The sequence below is a fragment of the Sciurus carolinensis genome, chromosome 8, assembly GCF_902686445.1.
Source record: "Sciurus carolinensis chromosome 8, mSciCar1.2, whole genome shotgun sequence".
Taxonomy (NCBI): Eukaryota; Metazoa; Chordata; class Mammalia; order Rodentia; family Sciuridae; genus Sciurus; species Sciurus carolinensis.
The window spans coordinates 101459879-101478532 of NC_062220.1; the positions used below are offsets into that span (position 1 = coordinate 101459879).

Here is an 18654-nt window from a genome sequence, read left to right on the forward strand (position 1 = left end):
CCACTGCCTCTCAAACCAAAGGGATTTGACTTCACAGAGCCATAGCCATCTGCCCAACAGTGTTTGCACTTCATGGTTGTGAGGATTAAGCAAACAAAAAATCTATGTAAAGAACCTAACACAGTCACTGGCACATAGTAGGAACTCAAAAGGGAATGGTATTCCTTGTGCTCTTCACTATTTCATTTAATCCTTAGAACACTTTCATGACCTTATCACTCTTCCTCCAACAGGAAGAAATGAGGCTTAGAATAGATAACTAATTACCTAAGCATATGGCTTGTGAGTGGAGAGATGCAGGCAAGGTCAAACACACACCTGCCTCTCTCCAAAGACCAAGTGTGTTCCCCACTCACAAGAGGCTCCTCGCAGGGTTCCCGGGACTGATTCTCTAGTTTATCATTGGTCACACTTTTTATTTATTTCCTTCTCTGTCCTACTATCTGCTCTCACCCTGCTAACACTCTGCCAGGGGTAGGCTGAAGTACAAAAAAAGGAGCTGGTAAAGAGTCTTTAAACCTGGGCACTGCGCACACAGATGCCTACCATGTATTAGACATTCTGTTAGTGCCTATTGAATTGAATCCATCACTACAGACACAGAGAGAACCCATCTGCTCTTCCATGTTGAGTACTTTTCATAAGCCAAAGGCATGGCTTGTTTCTTCCTGTTGTTGTCCCCCTCCCAGCCTTCTACTATGGAAAGGTCCTAGGTGGTGAAAACAAGAAAAGGGTCTCCCCAGACCTGAGCAAGGTTAGTTCCATATTCCTAGTCTCCTTGTCATCTAGGGAAAAAGAGAAGCACAAATGAGTGTAACTGAGCTTAATTCCTCTCTCTAAGAGGAAGCAAGCCATGGAGGTGCCCTCTTCCCACAACTCTGATGGGATAACACACCACCCCACTTGTGGCCAGGGGAAGTTGCTCTTCCTTCAAGACCTGCCACTTCCCACTTTTCTTTGAGGTCACCTCTGCAGTGTAGCCCATGCTGGAGATGTCCCAATGTGGGCAGGAACTGGGCATTGGAGTGATGGCCATGAAAGCAGTAGTCATTTGGCCTGGACCATGGCAAAACCCCAGAGCACACTCAGAACAAAAGCCTCCCACCACAGCTACCCTCTGCCCTCAGCTCAAAAAGCCTCCTGAGTCCATTGCTTTGGAAAACTTTGTCTCCACATTCACAGCTCTATTTGAGCCTTTCCTTTTCAGGCATGAGCATGCAACACAAACACACACACACACACACACACACACACACACACACTCATTCCCCATCCTCCTTTTTCCTTTATCTGCAACATGCTAGCCTTCAGCTGGCTCTTGAACTCTAGTCTTGACCATCTCCTCTTCATTTTGGAAGCATCACCTTGAGCCATTATTTAATGGTCCTACTTTATGCCTCCCCCGACACTGGATATATGCTATTTTAAAACAGACTATCTAGTACATTCTTTGTGTCAACTGCAGCACTTTTTACACAACAGGGACTCAAAAAATATTTGTTGATTAAGTGTTAGAACGTAAAGGGGAAAAAACTTAGAAAATAATTTCTGTAATTATCTTTAGGTCTCCTCTGATTTTAATTAAGTTTTGGGTTTAAAATTTCTCATGGTCATAGCCTACTTCATAATATTGACCAAGGCTCTCTCTAAATAGACAAAATTTTGTGGCTCATCCTATTTTTCTTACATATGATGCTTTATTTAAATGGATTTCTGACACGAAACATTAAACCATAGCTTATGAAAGAAAAATATTAAGTCAGTGGATCATTGAACCGTGTGTTGTTTGTTACATAATGTCAGTGTTTTTTAGAAGGAAACATTAAAACACTACCAGTTCTTGACTTATTTTTTTTATTTGAATATCACAAATAATAAACAGAATGAATATAGAACAACAATTGGTTTTGGAATATGCCTTTGTTATCATTGGGTAAACTGTATTTATTAATTCCTGGAATAATGAAAACTAGTCATTCTTCCTATTTCCTCAAGATAGGGGGCAATTTACTCTGCTAAAGAAATACTGTTGATGAAAACATAACCACAAAACTTCAGTTTCGTCCCCCTGGATAGCCTTCATTTTAGCAATTAAGAAATTGCTTTGAGTGAGTAGATGGGAAAGGAACTGAGTCCAGGCTGGAGCCTCAAGTCTTTATATGTAAGGGCCCTACAATTAGTGTAACTGGAAGTCATAAGATAGTGAACCCAGCTCACAAGTCTTGTTCTGCTCCATCTGGTAGCAAGTGACTTACCACAGGCTATTCCATAACCATGATGACATCCTTTCTTATTTAATACATATAACTCCAAGACACACATGTTCTGGTACTGACCATTATTAAAAGTTTATTTGAAAAACGCCAATCTGCACAGGAAAAGCAAGCAAAGGACACGCATGTCTTTTTGTTTTTTTCCCTCTCTTTTCTACTCTAGAACACAAGTTGGAAAACTTTTTCTGTAAAGAGCCCGTTAGTAAATATTTTTTAAGTTTGAAAGCCACCTGGTCTGTTTAAACTGCTTAACTCTTACTCTTTAACATGAAAGTAGTCACAGACAATATGTAAGCTAATAAGCATGGCTCTGTTCCAATAAAAGTTTATTTATGGTTTTACAGGCAGCACATTCCTGTAATCCCAGTGATTCCGGAGGCCGAGGCAGGAGGGTTGCAAGTTCAAGCCAGTCTCAGCAACTCAGGGAGGCCTAAGCAATTTAACCACATCTTGTCTTAAAATAAAACGTAAAAGGACTGGGGATGTGGCCAATAGTTAAGCATCCCTGGGTTCAATCCCTGGTACAAAAGAAAAAAAAAAAAAAAGAAATAAAAACACTAACTTTATTTATAGACACTGAAATTTGCATTTCATATCATTTTCACATGCCACAAAATACTTTTCTTTAGTTTTTTCCCCCAATATTAATATTAAAAGCTCAGTACAAAACATACAAAAACAGTAGGTGGACCAAATCATAGACTATAATTTGCTAACTTTCGCTTTAGAATATTTGAGCAGAATTTCCTTACAGTTGAGCACATGTTTTACTTTAGGATCATCTCCTATGTACCTAGACAGATCATCACCTCTTATCAGGGCTTCTGTAGGCTTGTCGTCTCACTGGCAGAGAAAGCACACTATATGGTCTTTCAGAAGAGAGTATTGACCAGCTCTGTGATGGTGCTTATTTCCTTCTAGGGATAGAGTGGTCAGCTACACACTTGGCCGCAGGCTTCCAACAGATCATGTGAGTGGACAGCTGCAATTCCGATTTGAGATCACTTCCTCCATCCACCCAGGTATTTTCAGCATGAACTTCATGTCTTGTCCTAGGCTCGTGTCCTAGAGTGGTTCCTTTCTCTAAAACATAATAACCATGGTTCTTTCCAGACATGTCCTAGATTTTGTGGTTCTCTATCCTCTCCACTTGAGGCCTAGAACCCAGTGATCTCTTCTGGAAGCCAGGTTGCTGTCCCTTTGATTGAGAGGCTCCTCTTCATTCTGGTGACCCAAAGGTAGAGGGTTACACAATGGAATGGGGGTTGAATGTGGCCAACATGAATATGGAGCCATGTCTTATTTGTTATTTGACTGCCAGCACCCATATAGGAGGTGCTCAAGAGATGTTTAGAAATTGCATACACGAGTGAATGGATGAATGAAGGTGAAACATCTCTTTCCACCTACTAACTACATATTGACTGACCAGTAGCTGAAGAATGCAATATTGTTGAATAACTATATGAGATAACTGACTTTTATAATATCACAGTGGAAATTTAAAAAATATAAATTAAACAGAAGAATTTAGAATCAAGTGTTCAATTATTTTAATTCCAAAAACATATTTCTAAATAAGAATAATGAGATGCCTCAGAATTTCATTTTTGCTCTTTCCCCCAGTACAAAGATCACACTGAGAATTGTTAGGTTCTCTTAGGCCACATTTATGAGTTGCTATGGAAGCTAATAAAGCTTGAATCTGGAGTTTGTCACTATCCATTCACTAAACTCAAGTTGCTCTATAATTTTTTGAGTTGTACTTTTCTATGCCCAATATATAACTCAGATTGTAATAAAACACCTTGACTGTTTAATCCTGTCAAATTCATCCTTTTGCTACTTTGAGAATAAAACTGACTCTTCCTTTAGTGAAGCTGTAAGGATAGTTTTATAGCTCAACAGAAAGAGTGTTTTCTTTCAACTAGTGAATTGCATTAGTGCATTTGAAGTAGAAATATTCACATCTTTTAGGGACCCAATGGAGCAACTGGGAAAGGTAGTTAAACAGTAGTTGCTACTCTTGGAATGGTTGCTTGGTATGGAGATCTTGTTTATTTGTCTATTGCAGTAAAACCCAAATGACTGTGATTGCTCCCATCTGTCATCCAGCCCTGTTCTCTCTAGTTGCCTAAGAACTTAGCTTATCATTCTGGCACCCTATAGGATCCATCCATAGGAAACTTTAATGAGCTAGTACAATTAAGTTTGCCGGGGATCATCAAGGAACTACAAACACCACTATCCCCACTTCTAGAAATCACTCCAAGTAGCAAACATTTTTGAGCACCTACTATGTGCCCAGAACTGGGATAGTGTTAGGCATTTTAATCAAAAATCAATTAATTTGTTAATTAAATTCCCTGAAATAGAATTCTAAAATATATCCACAACTGCAAAATGTCTTAACATAATTAGAACACCTTCTTAACAGAATTTTTCAGCAGAGCTTTGGCCATTAAGAAACCCTCACCAACCCCTACATTCAATATCCTAATGTAGAAATTCCTTAGAGATGACTTACATATGCTGCACAATATACTAACACCACAATGCTCTCTTCTGGAAAGAATGACATTTTTCTTCTTGCTGCAGATGATGAGGAGATTTCCATGAGTACTGAGCCTGAGTCAGCAGAAATTCAAGACAGCCTCATGAACAACCTGGTCGAAAGCGGCTGCGCAGAGCCTCCAAATGATGCTCCAGAACCCTGCGAGAACTTGAGACCAGAGTCAACCAACGAGGGCACTGCAGTAGATAGTTCAGGACACCAGAGTCTGGAGCATGACAGGCCGCTTGAGGAAGGGGCAGGCGCCACTGAGGCAGGAGTTGATGGCAGGATCTCCGAGGGACCTGAAGGAGTTGGGGATCTTCTGACCCCGGGACAACAGGGCACCCAGCCTGCCCTGAGTGCAGAAGAACTGGCAGAGAGACTCGACCTGGATGAAGTGGCACCATCATCGCTGCTTCTGGAAGATGGTGAAGCTTCAGCCAGCAAGAATGAATCCGTGGAGGAGGAGGCAACGACAGAGAGCAGGGTCAGAGGGGAGGAGGAAGAGAAAGGCCAGGGTGAAGAGGATGAGGAGGGGGGTGTGCCTACCCTGGAGCAGGGAGAGAGCAGACTGCAGCTGCGAGCCTCAGTGAAGAGAAAAAGCAGGCCATGCTCCCTGCCTGTTTCAGAGCTGGAGACGGTGATCGCGTCGGCCTGCGGGGACCCCGAGACCCCGCGGACACACTACATTCGCATCCATACCCTGCTACACAGCATGCCGTCGGCCCAGAGCGGGAACGCAGCAGAGGAGGAGGATGGCGCCGAGGAGGAGTCAACCCTCAAGGATTCCTCGGAGAAGGATGGGTTCAGCGAGGTGGACACGGTAGCGGCCGATCCACCGGCTCTGGAAGAGGATGGTGAAGAGTTCGAGGGTGCCACTCCAGGCATGGCGCCCCCTGGCCACCTCGGGGGCCACTTCCGCAGTTTGACCAACGGCGCGGGTCCAGATGGCGACACGCACCCCAGCACTGGGAGTGAGAGCGACTCTAGCCCCAGGCAAGGTGGGGACCACAGTTGCGAGGGCTGTGACGCGTCGTGCTGCAGCCCCTCCTGCTACAGCTCCTCGTGCTACAGCACCTCCTGCTACAGCAGCTCCTGCTACAGCGCCTCCTGCTACAGCCCCTCCTGCTACAACGGCAACAACCGGTTCGCCAGCCACACGCGCTTCTCCTCGGTGGACAGCGCCAAGATCTCCGAGAGCACAGTCTTCTCGTCTCAAGACGACGAGGAAGAGGAGAACAGCGCGTTCGAGTCAGTGCCTGACTCTGTACAGAGCCCAGAGCTGGATCCGGAGTCGACGAATGGTGCTGGGCCTTGGCAGGACGAACTGGCCGCCCCTGGTGGGAACGTGACAAGAACCGCTGAAGGTCTGGAGTCCCCCATGGCAGGTCCAAGCAATCGGAGAGAAGGTTAGACCTCAAACCTGATCAGAGTAAGAATAGGACCATCAGGGCACAGGTCTCAGCAACATGGTTTAAAAAAAGAAAAAAGAGAAAAAAAAAAAAAAAAAAAAAAAAGGAGGCACCAGTCCCAATTGGGGTTGCTGGGGCAATGTATGCCTGTCTTGTATTTGTATGTGTGCATGTGTCCTGGTTTGTGAGCATAGGTAACTACGAATAGCTGACCGTCCACCATGTCTCAGATATACACCAAGAAATACAACTAGGTGAATGTGAGCGTGCACTTGTATGTGTGCTTCTGTTTTAACTAATTACCAGAACTGATTGGTGTAAGTTATCTTCTAGTCTTGACATCAACCCAAAGTGCCAAGACTTGTAACAGATGACGTAAGTGAAAGACAGTCTATCATCAGCATTAGGTGGATATTGTCTTAAGTATCTGATGGCTTCCCAAAACACACTGAAGATTAGCAATAAATGTTACTTTTAGTTGAAGAATACAGATTTTACCTCTGTTTTAGAATTTAACTAGTCCCATGTATATGGACAGCCTATATATGTTTGTCATTATTTCTGTCTGCTCAATTCTTGTCATAATTGTTGGTTTTGTTTTGTCGTTGTCATTGTTGGCTATTTTGGTTAATCAAAGGAGAAAATAATGTGAATGTGTAAATCTCTTTGTTTCAAATAAGATTCTAACACAGGAGTTGCCACTTTTAGTTTTAAAAATGTATTCTATGTTTTAACCAAAGATGTTCCATGCCTGTGGCATCAGATATTAATTTGCATTTCCTTATCCAGGATTGTGAACCATCTTCCAGTCAAGTGACAGTGGCATGGGGCGGGGAAGATTGAGAAGTCACATAATAATATGAAATAATTCAGTTATTTTACAAGTCAAATATAGATTTTACTATTTTGTTGTTATGTTGTTTAAATTAGCCTCCAAACAAGATGGTGGTATTCACTCTAGATTGTAAGCTCTTCAAGGGCCAGAATTATGTCTTCTTTATGTTTAAATCTCATTATCTAAACAATGCCTGGTGCCTACAAATTTTTTGAAAGGGAACTAAAATGAATGTAAAAATAATCTTAAGTATTCATTAGTGCCCAACTCTACATTTTAGAGAAGGGAGTGAGGGAAAGTGGCACATATTGGTAAGCAGAAACACAAGAAAAACATTAGAGGGGAAAAAAATATAGGGAGGCAGAAGAAGCCCTAGGAACTCACAATATGGAAAGGTCCCCATGAGGAGTGAAAATGGGATGGAAATTTCCTTTCTTTGGGGGGTTCATCCTCACTCACCCCCGGGTTTCACAGAGCTCAAAAAAAGGGCTTCCATAAGAAACATTATTGTCCCCATGACTTCTAAGACTGCTGAGACACTATAGAATGTACGTTAGGCTAGCAAGGTAAACTTAGAGAATACACACCCACATCAGTGAGTTGGTGGCAAATCAAAGAGGGACACCAATTTAGAACGCAGCTCAGTTCAATATGAGTCCAAAGTGATACCTATACAAAATAGTATTATTTATCTATTTTTGGCTCTTTTTCCTCTATAAATACCTTTTCTTAAGGCTCAATTTTAAATAATTTTGAAAAGCCATCAGCAGGTGAATATAAGAAGCAAGATAACATTGTGGTTGTGAGCTCAAGCCCTGGAGGTGGGCCTCTTGGATTTATATTCAGTCTCACCACTCACTTCCTGACCAAGTGACCCAACTGCACTCTCTCCTCCCCTTCCCCCTCCCCCTTTCTCTCTCTCTCTCTCTCTCTCTCTCTCTCTCTCTCTCTCTCAGTTTCCTGGTGCGTCAAACAGGGATACTTGTAGAATCAACCTCAAAGTTTATTTGAAGAATAAAATGAGGCAATACTATAAAAGGCTCTGCCTCTCATTAAGCAAGAGTTCTTCTGGGCAGATAAGCAGCGAGGCTAACTTTTAAACTCATATAATAAGGCATCCAAAACAATCCTTTGCATTTATATTTCTTGCAACCTTGTGTTTCAATGAAAATCTTCACATTATTTGGTGGAAATCACTTTGTTTCAAATAATATTCGGTGGGGAAGCCCCCCAAATATTTAGTCATTATTTACCAAGAGAAGGTTATTTTAAAAGACCTCACTTATTTTCAGCTGAGAAATAGGTTTCCTCTTCTGCTTTTTTACCTAGTCTGAACACTTGCTTTGTATTTGAGGCAAGGGTGATTATGTGGTACTGGGTCCTGGTACAGAACAGATTTGCTTGCTGCTTCTGTGCACTCCATCTATTCAACCTGCTGACTTATGTCAGTCACATCATTGCATTTGCTTGGGGTTCACAAGCAGGTGGGGTCAGCTCCATTAACCTCAGGCAAGTGACAATATTGTATTTCCACTAGCTTGGAGGAGTAATTAACCTGTTTGGTTGAATTGATTACAATGAGGTAAGTTTGTTGTTTTTTTTTTAAGAGAAACTAAATGAAAAATACAGCAGCTGATGACATAACAACTGTACCATTGTTGTTTTTTTCTTAATTTCTGACACTAAAAACATACAAAAACAAACATGAGTGTAGTATCCACTTAAACGCAGAACCCCTGCTTGAAATAATGAGCTGTGTGCTGGTACAAGGGGCACCTTCTTTGACTTCCTTTAGAATTTTCAAGGAACCAGAGGATTTGAATAATATACTAGAGTTTGCACTAGGAATAATATTATAGTTTTTAACATTTAGAAGGGTCTTTTGTTCCTGAATACACCTTTATTTTTGTTTTCCAGTTACCCTAGGAATAACACTAACTTAATTAATTTATTTTTATTTTTATTTTTAATCGGGTCTATAGAATTAGAGCGAGAAGAAATAATCATCTTTCCATGTATGGACATTCTGAGAAACATTCAGCATTTGAGATCTCACAAAGATCTCTCTCGACAATCATTTTTCAGTTTCTCTCCCTTTGGATCCAAGTGATATTAGAACACTTGCTATTTGCATCGAATATGGAGGGCAAAGGAAGGAAAAGGTCTGAACTTTGTCCTCTAGCCAATACAGTGTGAGCGTGGTGTGAGGCAGGAGGAAACCAGTGAAGTTTGATGGAGGTTGGCTAGTGTCCTGGGTTCTTCTGGCTCTCCAGTGATCAAGAGCATTCAGCTGGTACCATGGACCTCCATCCACATGGCCACTCCACACACCTGAGGACATCATAAAACAGGAACACCACTGTTCTTATACATTGTTCAGTTCATTAAGTGTGAACTGACAAAAGTATAAGCTATGTCTATAAAAATCTGTGGCATGCATTCTGTGGATGTGTTTATTTCTAAAATTTCTCTTTCCTCTTCTTTCTATCCCACTTCTGTGTTTCAGACTTTCCTGTTTCAGTCTTCCCGTTTTTTATCTATTTCCTTTGTCTCTTATCTTTTCCTCTTTCCAGAGCACCATAGCTTATGAGTCCTCCTCCAAATCATCTGGAATAGTCAAGAGTTCCCATGGTTACTTGGGCTCTCCACTTTATCCCCTATTTTCCCTATTACTGACTTTCTTGACACATCAGTTACTTGACCCATCTTGGAAAGACACCATCTCAGAGTTTCACCCTGACTCCCAAAATCTTAAAAATGGCCTCTCAGCAGCCCTCTGATGAAATTTATCCATACGATAAGGTATAATTTTGCACAAGTCCACCAAGTTTTTATGGAACTTTATAAATGCTCTGCTTCCCTCAAACAAGCCTGTTTCCTATACTGGGTTAAAATCAGGCTCTGATAATTTTCTCTTGTGTTCTTTTCTAATGCCACCTTCCCATCAAGGAAATTCAAGTAGTTACAAATCAGATTCCAATCCTACATATTGGTCTATAGATCATTATCATGAGGTATTTGGATTTCTTCTTCTTCTTCTTCTTCTTCTTCTTCTTCTTCTTCTTCTTCTTCTTCTTTTTCTTCTTCTTCTTCTTCTTCTTTTAATAATTCCCTTTATCATAAATGACTGTGAATGTATCAAACTGACAAAAAATAGATTGCCCACTCTATTTGTTGTTTCTCGTAATTTGTTTTACAGTCATTTTTTATGACATTGCCATAGCAACGAATGAATCTGAATGTCTTGACTATCTTGTCCATAGGTGAATGTCCTATACTACATAATTCTCAGCCAGTAAACCAGCTTCCTTCCTTGAGGCCTGAACATCATCACTACCCAACAATCGATGAGCCTCTTCCGCCAAGTAAGCTCTAGTTTTTAAAATCTATGCCTTAACTCTTCCTATCAAGTTTGAACAGGTCAGTATGAATTTGTATGTAAACATTCGAACTCTTTCCCAACTCCATACCTTACACTGTCATCAAAAAACAATATGGCACCTACTATAAAAACTGGTTGAATTTGGGGGGATTTTTGTTGTTGTTGTTGTTGTTGTTTTTTACTAGTTGTTTCAGCACATGATCTTGAAGACATAATCAAATGTTTTCCGTGTCCCTCAGTTTCTGAAATGAAGAGCATTTCTTTATAAGACCCAACTAGACTTTGCAAATTATTCATAAACCTTAAATCCCAAATTTACTATTTTATATTTGCAATTCCAAATAGAATAGTTCTACTGTTATCCATAGGATCTGTTATCCACAAGTATCTCCATACAATTAAAAACAAAAACTGTAGGGGCCATAAACTTGAATTTTCCTTTCTATAACTTTCATCAATAGATAATAGCTCCCAACTTCTTCTGTAGCTTTTAGGGGTTGCCAGTCAAAATATCATCTTTAGGATAGATTTGAATATCATTTCATCCTAGTAACCCTAGTGTGTAACTGATAAATATCAAACTAATCATCTAAATTTAGGAAATTCATTTAATTTCTCTAATACTCAGGTTTTCATTTGTAAAATAAAGCTTTAATGTCCTCCTCTGCTACATGCTAAGTTTGGATGAGGTCGTCTCTAGATATCATTCCAGTTTTAACCTTATCACATTCCATTTAATAAATTTATGAGAAGGAACTGACACCCCAGACATTATAAATTCACTTATTACATACATTCATGAATTCTAGAACATATCTATTTTGGTTTAGAATTTTTTTCTCATGCAAAGATAATCTTTAAGATTTGATATATTTTACAACTGCAAAATCTCTCCAGGATGCAGATGCAAGGAACCTTTGTTTCTTTGTGTTCTCTTGCCTGTGCTTACATGAAGCAATTACCATTTCAAAAGAAGAAATACCTATTTCTTCATTCATCTGTTCTTGATAATGTGATGTATTTTTCACAAACACTACTTTTACCCCAGACAATTGTATTTTATCAGTGAGAAAACAATGAACATCTTTGATATGTGCACTAACTTAAAGGAGTACCTTATTTGTTTCCCAAGGTCAAATCAAATGCTATCTCCTTTAACTTTTGATGCCTGATATCTTCCTTTACTTATGAACTGATATATGACTATTCCCTAAATGAATAGTAAAAATTCAGCATTACTACAAATACCTCCTCCTTAGAAATTATCTGAAAAATATCTATAACCTGCTCTCTCTCCAAGAAAGAGAAACTTTCCCCATCAAATAATCTACCAATGAATAGTGGAAATGCACATCTGAAAACAATTCCATCATAAAGGTATTCCTTTGCAATGATAGAGCAATTAATAAGTAGTTATGTGCAGATATTATAAAGAATTAGCTACAAATTAATTTTAGAAGTTCTTAATATAAGTCACTTTAAATAATTAAAACAAATTTTTCCAGATGAGTTTCAATTTTTTATGCATGTAACATTGAAAAGTAATAGAAAATTTGTTAGTGAATCCTACCAACTAAATTTTCTTAGAATTACTTCATTACTATTACATTCATAGAATAAATATTTGTTGAATACTTACTCTGTGCTAGCTACCATTTTAGGTAAGGAAACTGGATGACAAATTAAATATGAAAATGACAGAAAGATGAGAATCAAGAATGACTTAAGAAAGTCATCCTTAACTGGAAGGATGGAGTTTTCTATAACTGAGATGATAAAGGAAGGCCACAGGCAAAGCAGATTTGGGTAGAAAAGTTTCAAAGCTTGCTTTTGATCATATTTGAGGTGTGATTCAGGTAGTGTTGTCAAGAAGGCAATTGAATATGTAACGCTGAGGTTCAAGAGAAAGGTCTGGACAATACACATAGTATTTCAATTGTTAAAAAAACTTTTAAATGCAGAATTCAACATGTTTTGTTAGCATGACTAAAAGTAATTCATGATCAAGCTCTACCTTGTTCTTTGACTTCATGGAAAACATAGTTTAGTATTCAGCCGGTCCTTCAGTCACAAATGAATTGACCTGACCTGCATTAGTATAACTTGCCCCAGTATTGCAAAGGAATACCTGTACAATGAAATAGTTTTCAGATGTCTGTTTAAGCAAACTCATGACATCACAGCACTGGGTTCTTCAGTGCTGAAGCCTAATGTGGCATTGGATTTTTTGTTGTCGTCATAAAATGTGTGAAAGTAAATTCTTCACAAAGCAACACAGAAAACACACTCATAACTTCTGGTTACACTTAATTGTTTTCTGAATATTTGTAAGAATATATAACTGGTACTATGCATTTCAGGTATTCAGTCTATTGACAAAAGAGCATGACTTTCCATCCTTTTTCACCAGTGATTTGGAAATACTGAGACGAGCAGTGAGAAAGTGCCATTCGTTCCCTAGATTTTTTTCCTTAGAGAATTTGTAAGACTGAAGCTTTGTCTGTGGTGGTCCTTTCTTTACTGTGGGCTCCTGGAGGGCAGGGACCTGTGTTATTCTGCTCTGTGTCCTAGGATCTGGCATAGTTCCTGATTCCTAGTCAGTGCTAAAAGGAGTTAGATCGGGTGAATTAAATAGTGCCATGTGTTTTTAAATTAATGTTTATCCTTTGTTAGATGACAAGTTGGGGTTAAGAAAAAGAACTGTCCGGTAGCTTTTTTAATATTAGGTTGGGAACCATTAAACTTTCAAAATGTTTGGATGGAGATTACTTATCAAGTAACACAATTACACACATACACAATTCCATCAAGTTAAAGAGCTAATGATCATTTACATCAGTTGAAAACTAGATTAACTAATCACCAATTTTAGTCAAAGCCTCCTAGAACATTTTTATACAATCTATATTTTTCTCTTCAATTTGCCTTATAAGTTAAATTGGGTGTTTTCTCATATTTCAGTTTTCATTAGGCATTATTTGGCAATGCCTCAGGTCAGACATATGCAATAATATTTCCTAACACATATGATATGTACACATAAAACCACAAATATGCCAAACCTATTTTTACATTTTAAAATATTAAGAGTTGCTATGTCATTGCCTGAATAAGTTTTAAAGAATATTGATAATATCTGACCTACTCCCAAAAGCTGTGATTTTCTCACTTAAGAGGCTAAATGGTTTCCCTCCCTTTGCAGTCACCTTTTGCTTTTTCTTTCTTTAGCTAATACATTTTCAGCATAATGTATCATGTTGCTGCTATTTCCACCACATCTTTATGTGTGAACTCAAAAAACTTCGCCCATTTCTGTGCATTGCTCCTGTACGTCGAGCTCAGACATAAATACGCTATTTCCATCCCTTTCCCTTTTAGGGGATTTTCATGCACCTCACCCAACCCCAGCCCCTACATGTATTATGTAGGGTACCATGATGCTTCTGCCTTCCAATTTTAGGGTTTCCTATGTTTTATTTGGGAAGCAAAATAATTTATCTTTCTCTTGGGCTCCCTCTACTGGTCAGAAAGGCTTTTGAGGTTCCATGTTAGTAGTAGTTACTGGTTTAGTTTTGGTAAAACACATTTGGTAGCCACAGGTAGGTTGAACATACACTGTGAATTAACAACTTATCAAAAGGATGTTTTGAGATCCTAGTATCAAATCCTCCCATTCACCCTCTCAAGAGAGATAGCAGTTAGACTTGTTAAGTATTAGAAGAGGTTATTTGAAGTTGCAGTACAGTAAATTAAGAACTAAAGTTAAAACCAGGGTCACTGTCACTTGTCACTGGACCTAGTCCTTCTATGTTAGCTTTAGCAAGGAAAGGATTCTCCAGTGTTATAGTATCAGCTCTCAGTGCAGGACATGTCCAATCTTCCTCAGTTGTCACTTGGGTAGTAACCACAAGATTTTTTTTAAGAAATAAATTAATTAAACAGGCTTTCTTCTTTAGAAATTATTAGAATTTTAGCATAGGTCATATTCAAGGAAACACAATTACTGTTTAAACTGGTCCAGCAGATAAACTGAGTGTGTTAAGTTCTTTTCTGGAATGCCTGATTCTATGCCACTGCCCCATGAGTCATAGCAGATGCTGTGGGCAGTGTCTGGCCTTCAGCAACTAAGCAACGGTGAGTTCTACCTCAGAAGACCTGGAAGTAGTTATCTCTTCACATGGATCAGTAGTCTGTCCTTGATTTTTCTTTTTGCCTTTTTATTAAACACTAGACTGGGAAGCTCGAATTGACAGCCATGGGCGGGTCTTTTATGTGGACCATGTGAACCGCACAACCACCTGGCAGCGTCCAACGGCAGCAGCCACCCCAGACGGGATGCGGAGATCGGGGTCCATCCAGCAGATGGAGCAGCTCAACAGGCGGTTGGTGATCAGTATGAAATGAGCTCCTATAAACCTCAGTGAAAGCAGAATAGCAGCCAAACAAACTCCTCTAACACTTTGCTCAGTATGAGGAGACTGGAAAGTAATTAAGTATCTTAAAGAACCCATTCATAACAGATACTTGGCAGGCTAGATTTAGAATTTGGTGGCAGAGACAAGTTAAACTCCAGTGTCCTTTAAAAATGGGAATTCCTTAAACTGCTTACTGACCCAGACTGGAAAACAGGTTTTGTCATTATTATTTGTTTTGTGTTTTTCTGTTTTTGTAGTACTGGGATTGAACTTTAGTTTCTCATGCATGCTAGGCAAGTGCTCTACGGCTGAGTTACACCCCCAGCCCCTAAAACAGAAGTACTTAACCAAGGGTACTCTCTCTTCAGTGTATTCACCAAGGATATTAGTATTTCATGAACCCTCCAGAAATTGTATGCAAAATTATACATGAATGCACATTTTTCTGGCATACTGATCCATATCTATCATAATACTCTTCCAATATATTTGGCAGAACTCAAAATGGTCTAGAACATTCCAAGGATAGGTTCCATAAAAATACTAAAAGCTGCCTGCAAGAAAAACTGTCCCATAAATCACTGTCTGTGTTTCTACCCTGCTGTTATAATTGCCCAACCATAAACAATAATTCTTCAAAAGCCTTCATCTTAGACAAAGAAATATTTAAAAACATGTTTTGAAGTCAGACATGATGGTGTGCTCCTATAATCCTATAATCCCAGCTACTCCAGAGACTGAGGCAGGAGGAACGTGAGTTTGAGGTCAGTCTGAGCAACATAGTGAGAAACTGTCTTAAAAAAAAAAGAATTTTGAATTGTTTGTTTTAAAACTAGACCCTCACTATTGATGTCATTCTGGTTTTGATGTACAAATGAAACCCTAGACCATGTATTACCATGCCTAAATGAGTATAGAGCACCATCTCTAGCCTCTTGCTCTTTGAGGCCAGGCTGGTAGCTTCAGGATTCCGTTAGTTGCCAGGGATGTAAGCTGCAGGCTAACTTCAGTTGTAAATGACATCCATATGCCATTGTGTTTACATGTTAAGTATGAAGGTAAAGAACAGATTGAGGGGGATTGGAAAAAAAAAATTTTAAAAAGGTTGGAGGGTAGCGCCTATTGATATCAAATGAGTTTAACACTCAACTGTATCAGCCAGAGGAGAAAGTGGACTGTTTAGTGCTGGGCATGGTGGCACACACCTGTAATCCCAGGTTCAGGAGGATCCTGAGTTCAAAGTCAGCCTCAGCAATTTCTTTTTTTTTTTTTTTCTTTTTTTTTGTAAACAAATGGGATACATGTCGTTTCTCTGTTTGTACATGGAGTCAAGGCATACCATTTGTGTAATCATAAATTTACATAGGGTAATGTTGTTTGATTCTTTCTGTTATTTTTTCCTTCCCTCCCACCCCTCCCACCCCTCTTTTCCCTCTATACAGTCCTTCCTTCCTCCATTCTTGTCACCCTCCTTAACCCTAACCCTAAACCTAACCCTAACACTAACCCCTCCCACCCCCCATTATATGTCATCATCCGCTTATCAGCGAGATCATTCGTCCTTTGGTTTTTTGAGATTGGCTTAGCTCACTTGGCATGATAGTCTCCAATTTCATCCATTTGCCTGCAAATGCCATAATTTTATCATTCTTTATGGTGGAGTAATATTCCATTGTATATATATGCCACAGTTTCTTTATCCATTCATCCACTGAAGGGCATCTAGGTTGGTTCCACAATCTGGCTATGGTGAATTGAGCAGCAGTGAACATTGATGTCAGCCTCAGCAATTTCGCAAGGCACTAAGCAACTCAGCGAGACTCTGTCTCTAAATAGAATACAAAAAAGGGCTAGGGATGTGGCTCAGTGGTTAAGCATCCCTGGGTTCAATCCCAAGTTTAAAAAAAAAAAAAAAAAAAGAGGCAAAGAATATTAAACTTCTTTTTCCTATTGTACACAGAGTAACATGCTTGAGGTGAGAGTCAACACCAGAACGTTCTGCTATTGCTTGAGCATTATGGAAGACATTTGCTTTCCATTTTTCCTCTTCAGTAGCTGACTGCTTAAATTGTTAATGAGAACCATGAAGGATTTTCATTGGCAGCACATTTCTCCACAGTCATTCCCACAGAAACAAAGCATATTACAAGGAAGAACTTGTGATAAGCTAGTTTTATTAGACATGAATGCACCAAAAATTCATGAGATGGTCCTGTCATGGTGATTCCAACAGAACTGCTGTGACAAAATGCAGGGGACACAGAGAGCTCATTTTATGCAGGGACCCTATTGCCATTCTGTAGGCAGAAACTAACCTTTAGACCTGTCTTACCAGAATGGAGGGACTGAGAATGTTCAACAGACTGAAAAGGTATCATCAGGCTATTATCTATAAGAGGTGCTATTTGAACACAAGGCAATAATCAAATCAACAATGCATCAAATAATTAAATAATACAGTGTATTCGAAGCAAAAAGAAATACCTTGACCTATGGCACAAAAATCCTTGAAAGTTCAGATTGTAGGATATCAAAATAAGGCCAAATCCATCTGGAACCCAGCCTTTAGAGAAGGTCTGCACCTTTCATGTGTCAATTCCCATGCCCTCTGTGGAGAGGATCACACTGGAAGAGGCAGCCAGACTTTGCTGAATAGGAAGTTGCATTTGCAGTTCATCTGGGCAGATAGAGAAAAGGAATTCAGAGATTTGAGAAAGTGCTTATTTCTTGTGAAAAATCCTACTTAGGGAAGGTCAGATAACCTTCAGATAAGTATCCAGGCTTTTAAATACTTATCTTAGCTTATTGCTTTCAAGTACTTAAAGTTTTCTGTGATTTGGTGTGATAAGGGTAGCCGTGCAAAGTATACTACCAGTCTTTATCTATCTCACATGTGATCACACTGAGGGGTCATTTTCTGATAACCTGAAGTTATTGGGAGAAATTTACAGGATTCACCGTCTCACCACAAAATAGGAACATTTCCAAGTTGTACAAGGAGTTTCTCCTAACTCCACACCCAATGATTGTGAAGAACAGATGTGTTTGTGCAAGGAAATGTACATCGAGTACAGAATACCCAATGGCAATGTGACTGTGTTCAACCTCAGTCATTCCATAAGGACAGCACACTCTTCTAGGCCTTTATGGTGTGACACATGCTCCCACTACAGGGACCACACCTACCTCCAACCTGGACTACATCTCCTCATCCTACGGACCTCGCTCAAAAATCATGTGCCCTGTGACATCTTCCAAGAGTCCTCCACCCAGAACAGAGCCAGTGACTTCTTCCTCTATAGTCTCTCGAATACGTGTGCCCCTATTGCTGTTCTTATCTTCTTGTCTTGGTTTTCTTTGCAACTCTTCCCCCACCTAGTGAGGTGCCAAAAAATTTAACACAACTCAATACAAGATTATTTCCAGAGTTAATTCCTATACCTTTGGAATATCCAGACTTATTTAACTCTACTTTCACCTATAGGTATTGAGCAAGCAGGAAATATAAGAATTAATTCTCATTTTAAATAAGCAACTAAAGTCTGATTTTTAATTATTTGTATAATATTATAAAGGGAGAGAGAAATTCTTATGAGTTTATTTTTTAAAATTTGCTCTAATTAGTTATACATGACAGTGGAATGCATTTTCACACATTGTACACAAATGGAGCACAACTTCTTCTTCTGACTGAATGTGGTGAAGAGTCATACCAGTAGTATAATCATACATGTATATAGGGTAATAATGTCCATCTCATTCCACCATCCTTCTCATCCCCAC

The 18654-nt window shown here is 39.4% G+C and overlaps 1 protein-coding gene across 4 annotated transcripts in view; it reads left to right on the plus strand.

The window, feature by feature from the left end:
* Nucleotides 1-18654, plus strand: part of Hecw1 (HECT, C2 and WW domain containing E3 ubiquitin protein ligase 1) — a 428371-nt gene that overhangs the window by 296700 nt on the left and 113017 nt on the right. For 3 of the 4 annotated variants that reach the window (XM_047562304.1, XM_047562303.1, XM_047562305.1), the window contains 4 exons: nucleotides 3195-3295; nucleotides 4872-6236; nucleotides 10338-10439; nucleotides 14688-14838. In XM_047562304.1, the coding sequence (XP_047418260.1) occupies nucleotides 3195-3295; nucleotides 4872-6236; nucleotides 10338-10439; nucleotides 14688-14838 (1719 nt within the window). The remainder of the gene's footprint in view (nucleotides 1-3194; nucleotides 3296-4871; nucleotides 6237-10337; nucleotides 10440-14687; nucleotides 14839-18654) is intronic. The other variant, XM_047562306.1, reaches the window with a different exon arrangement.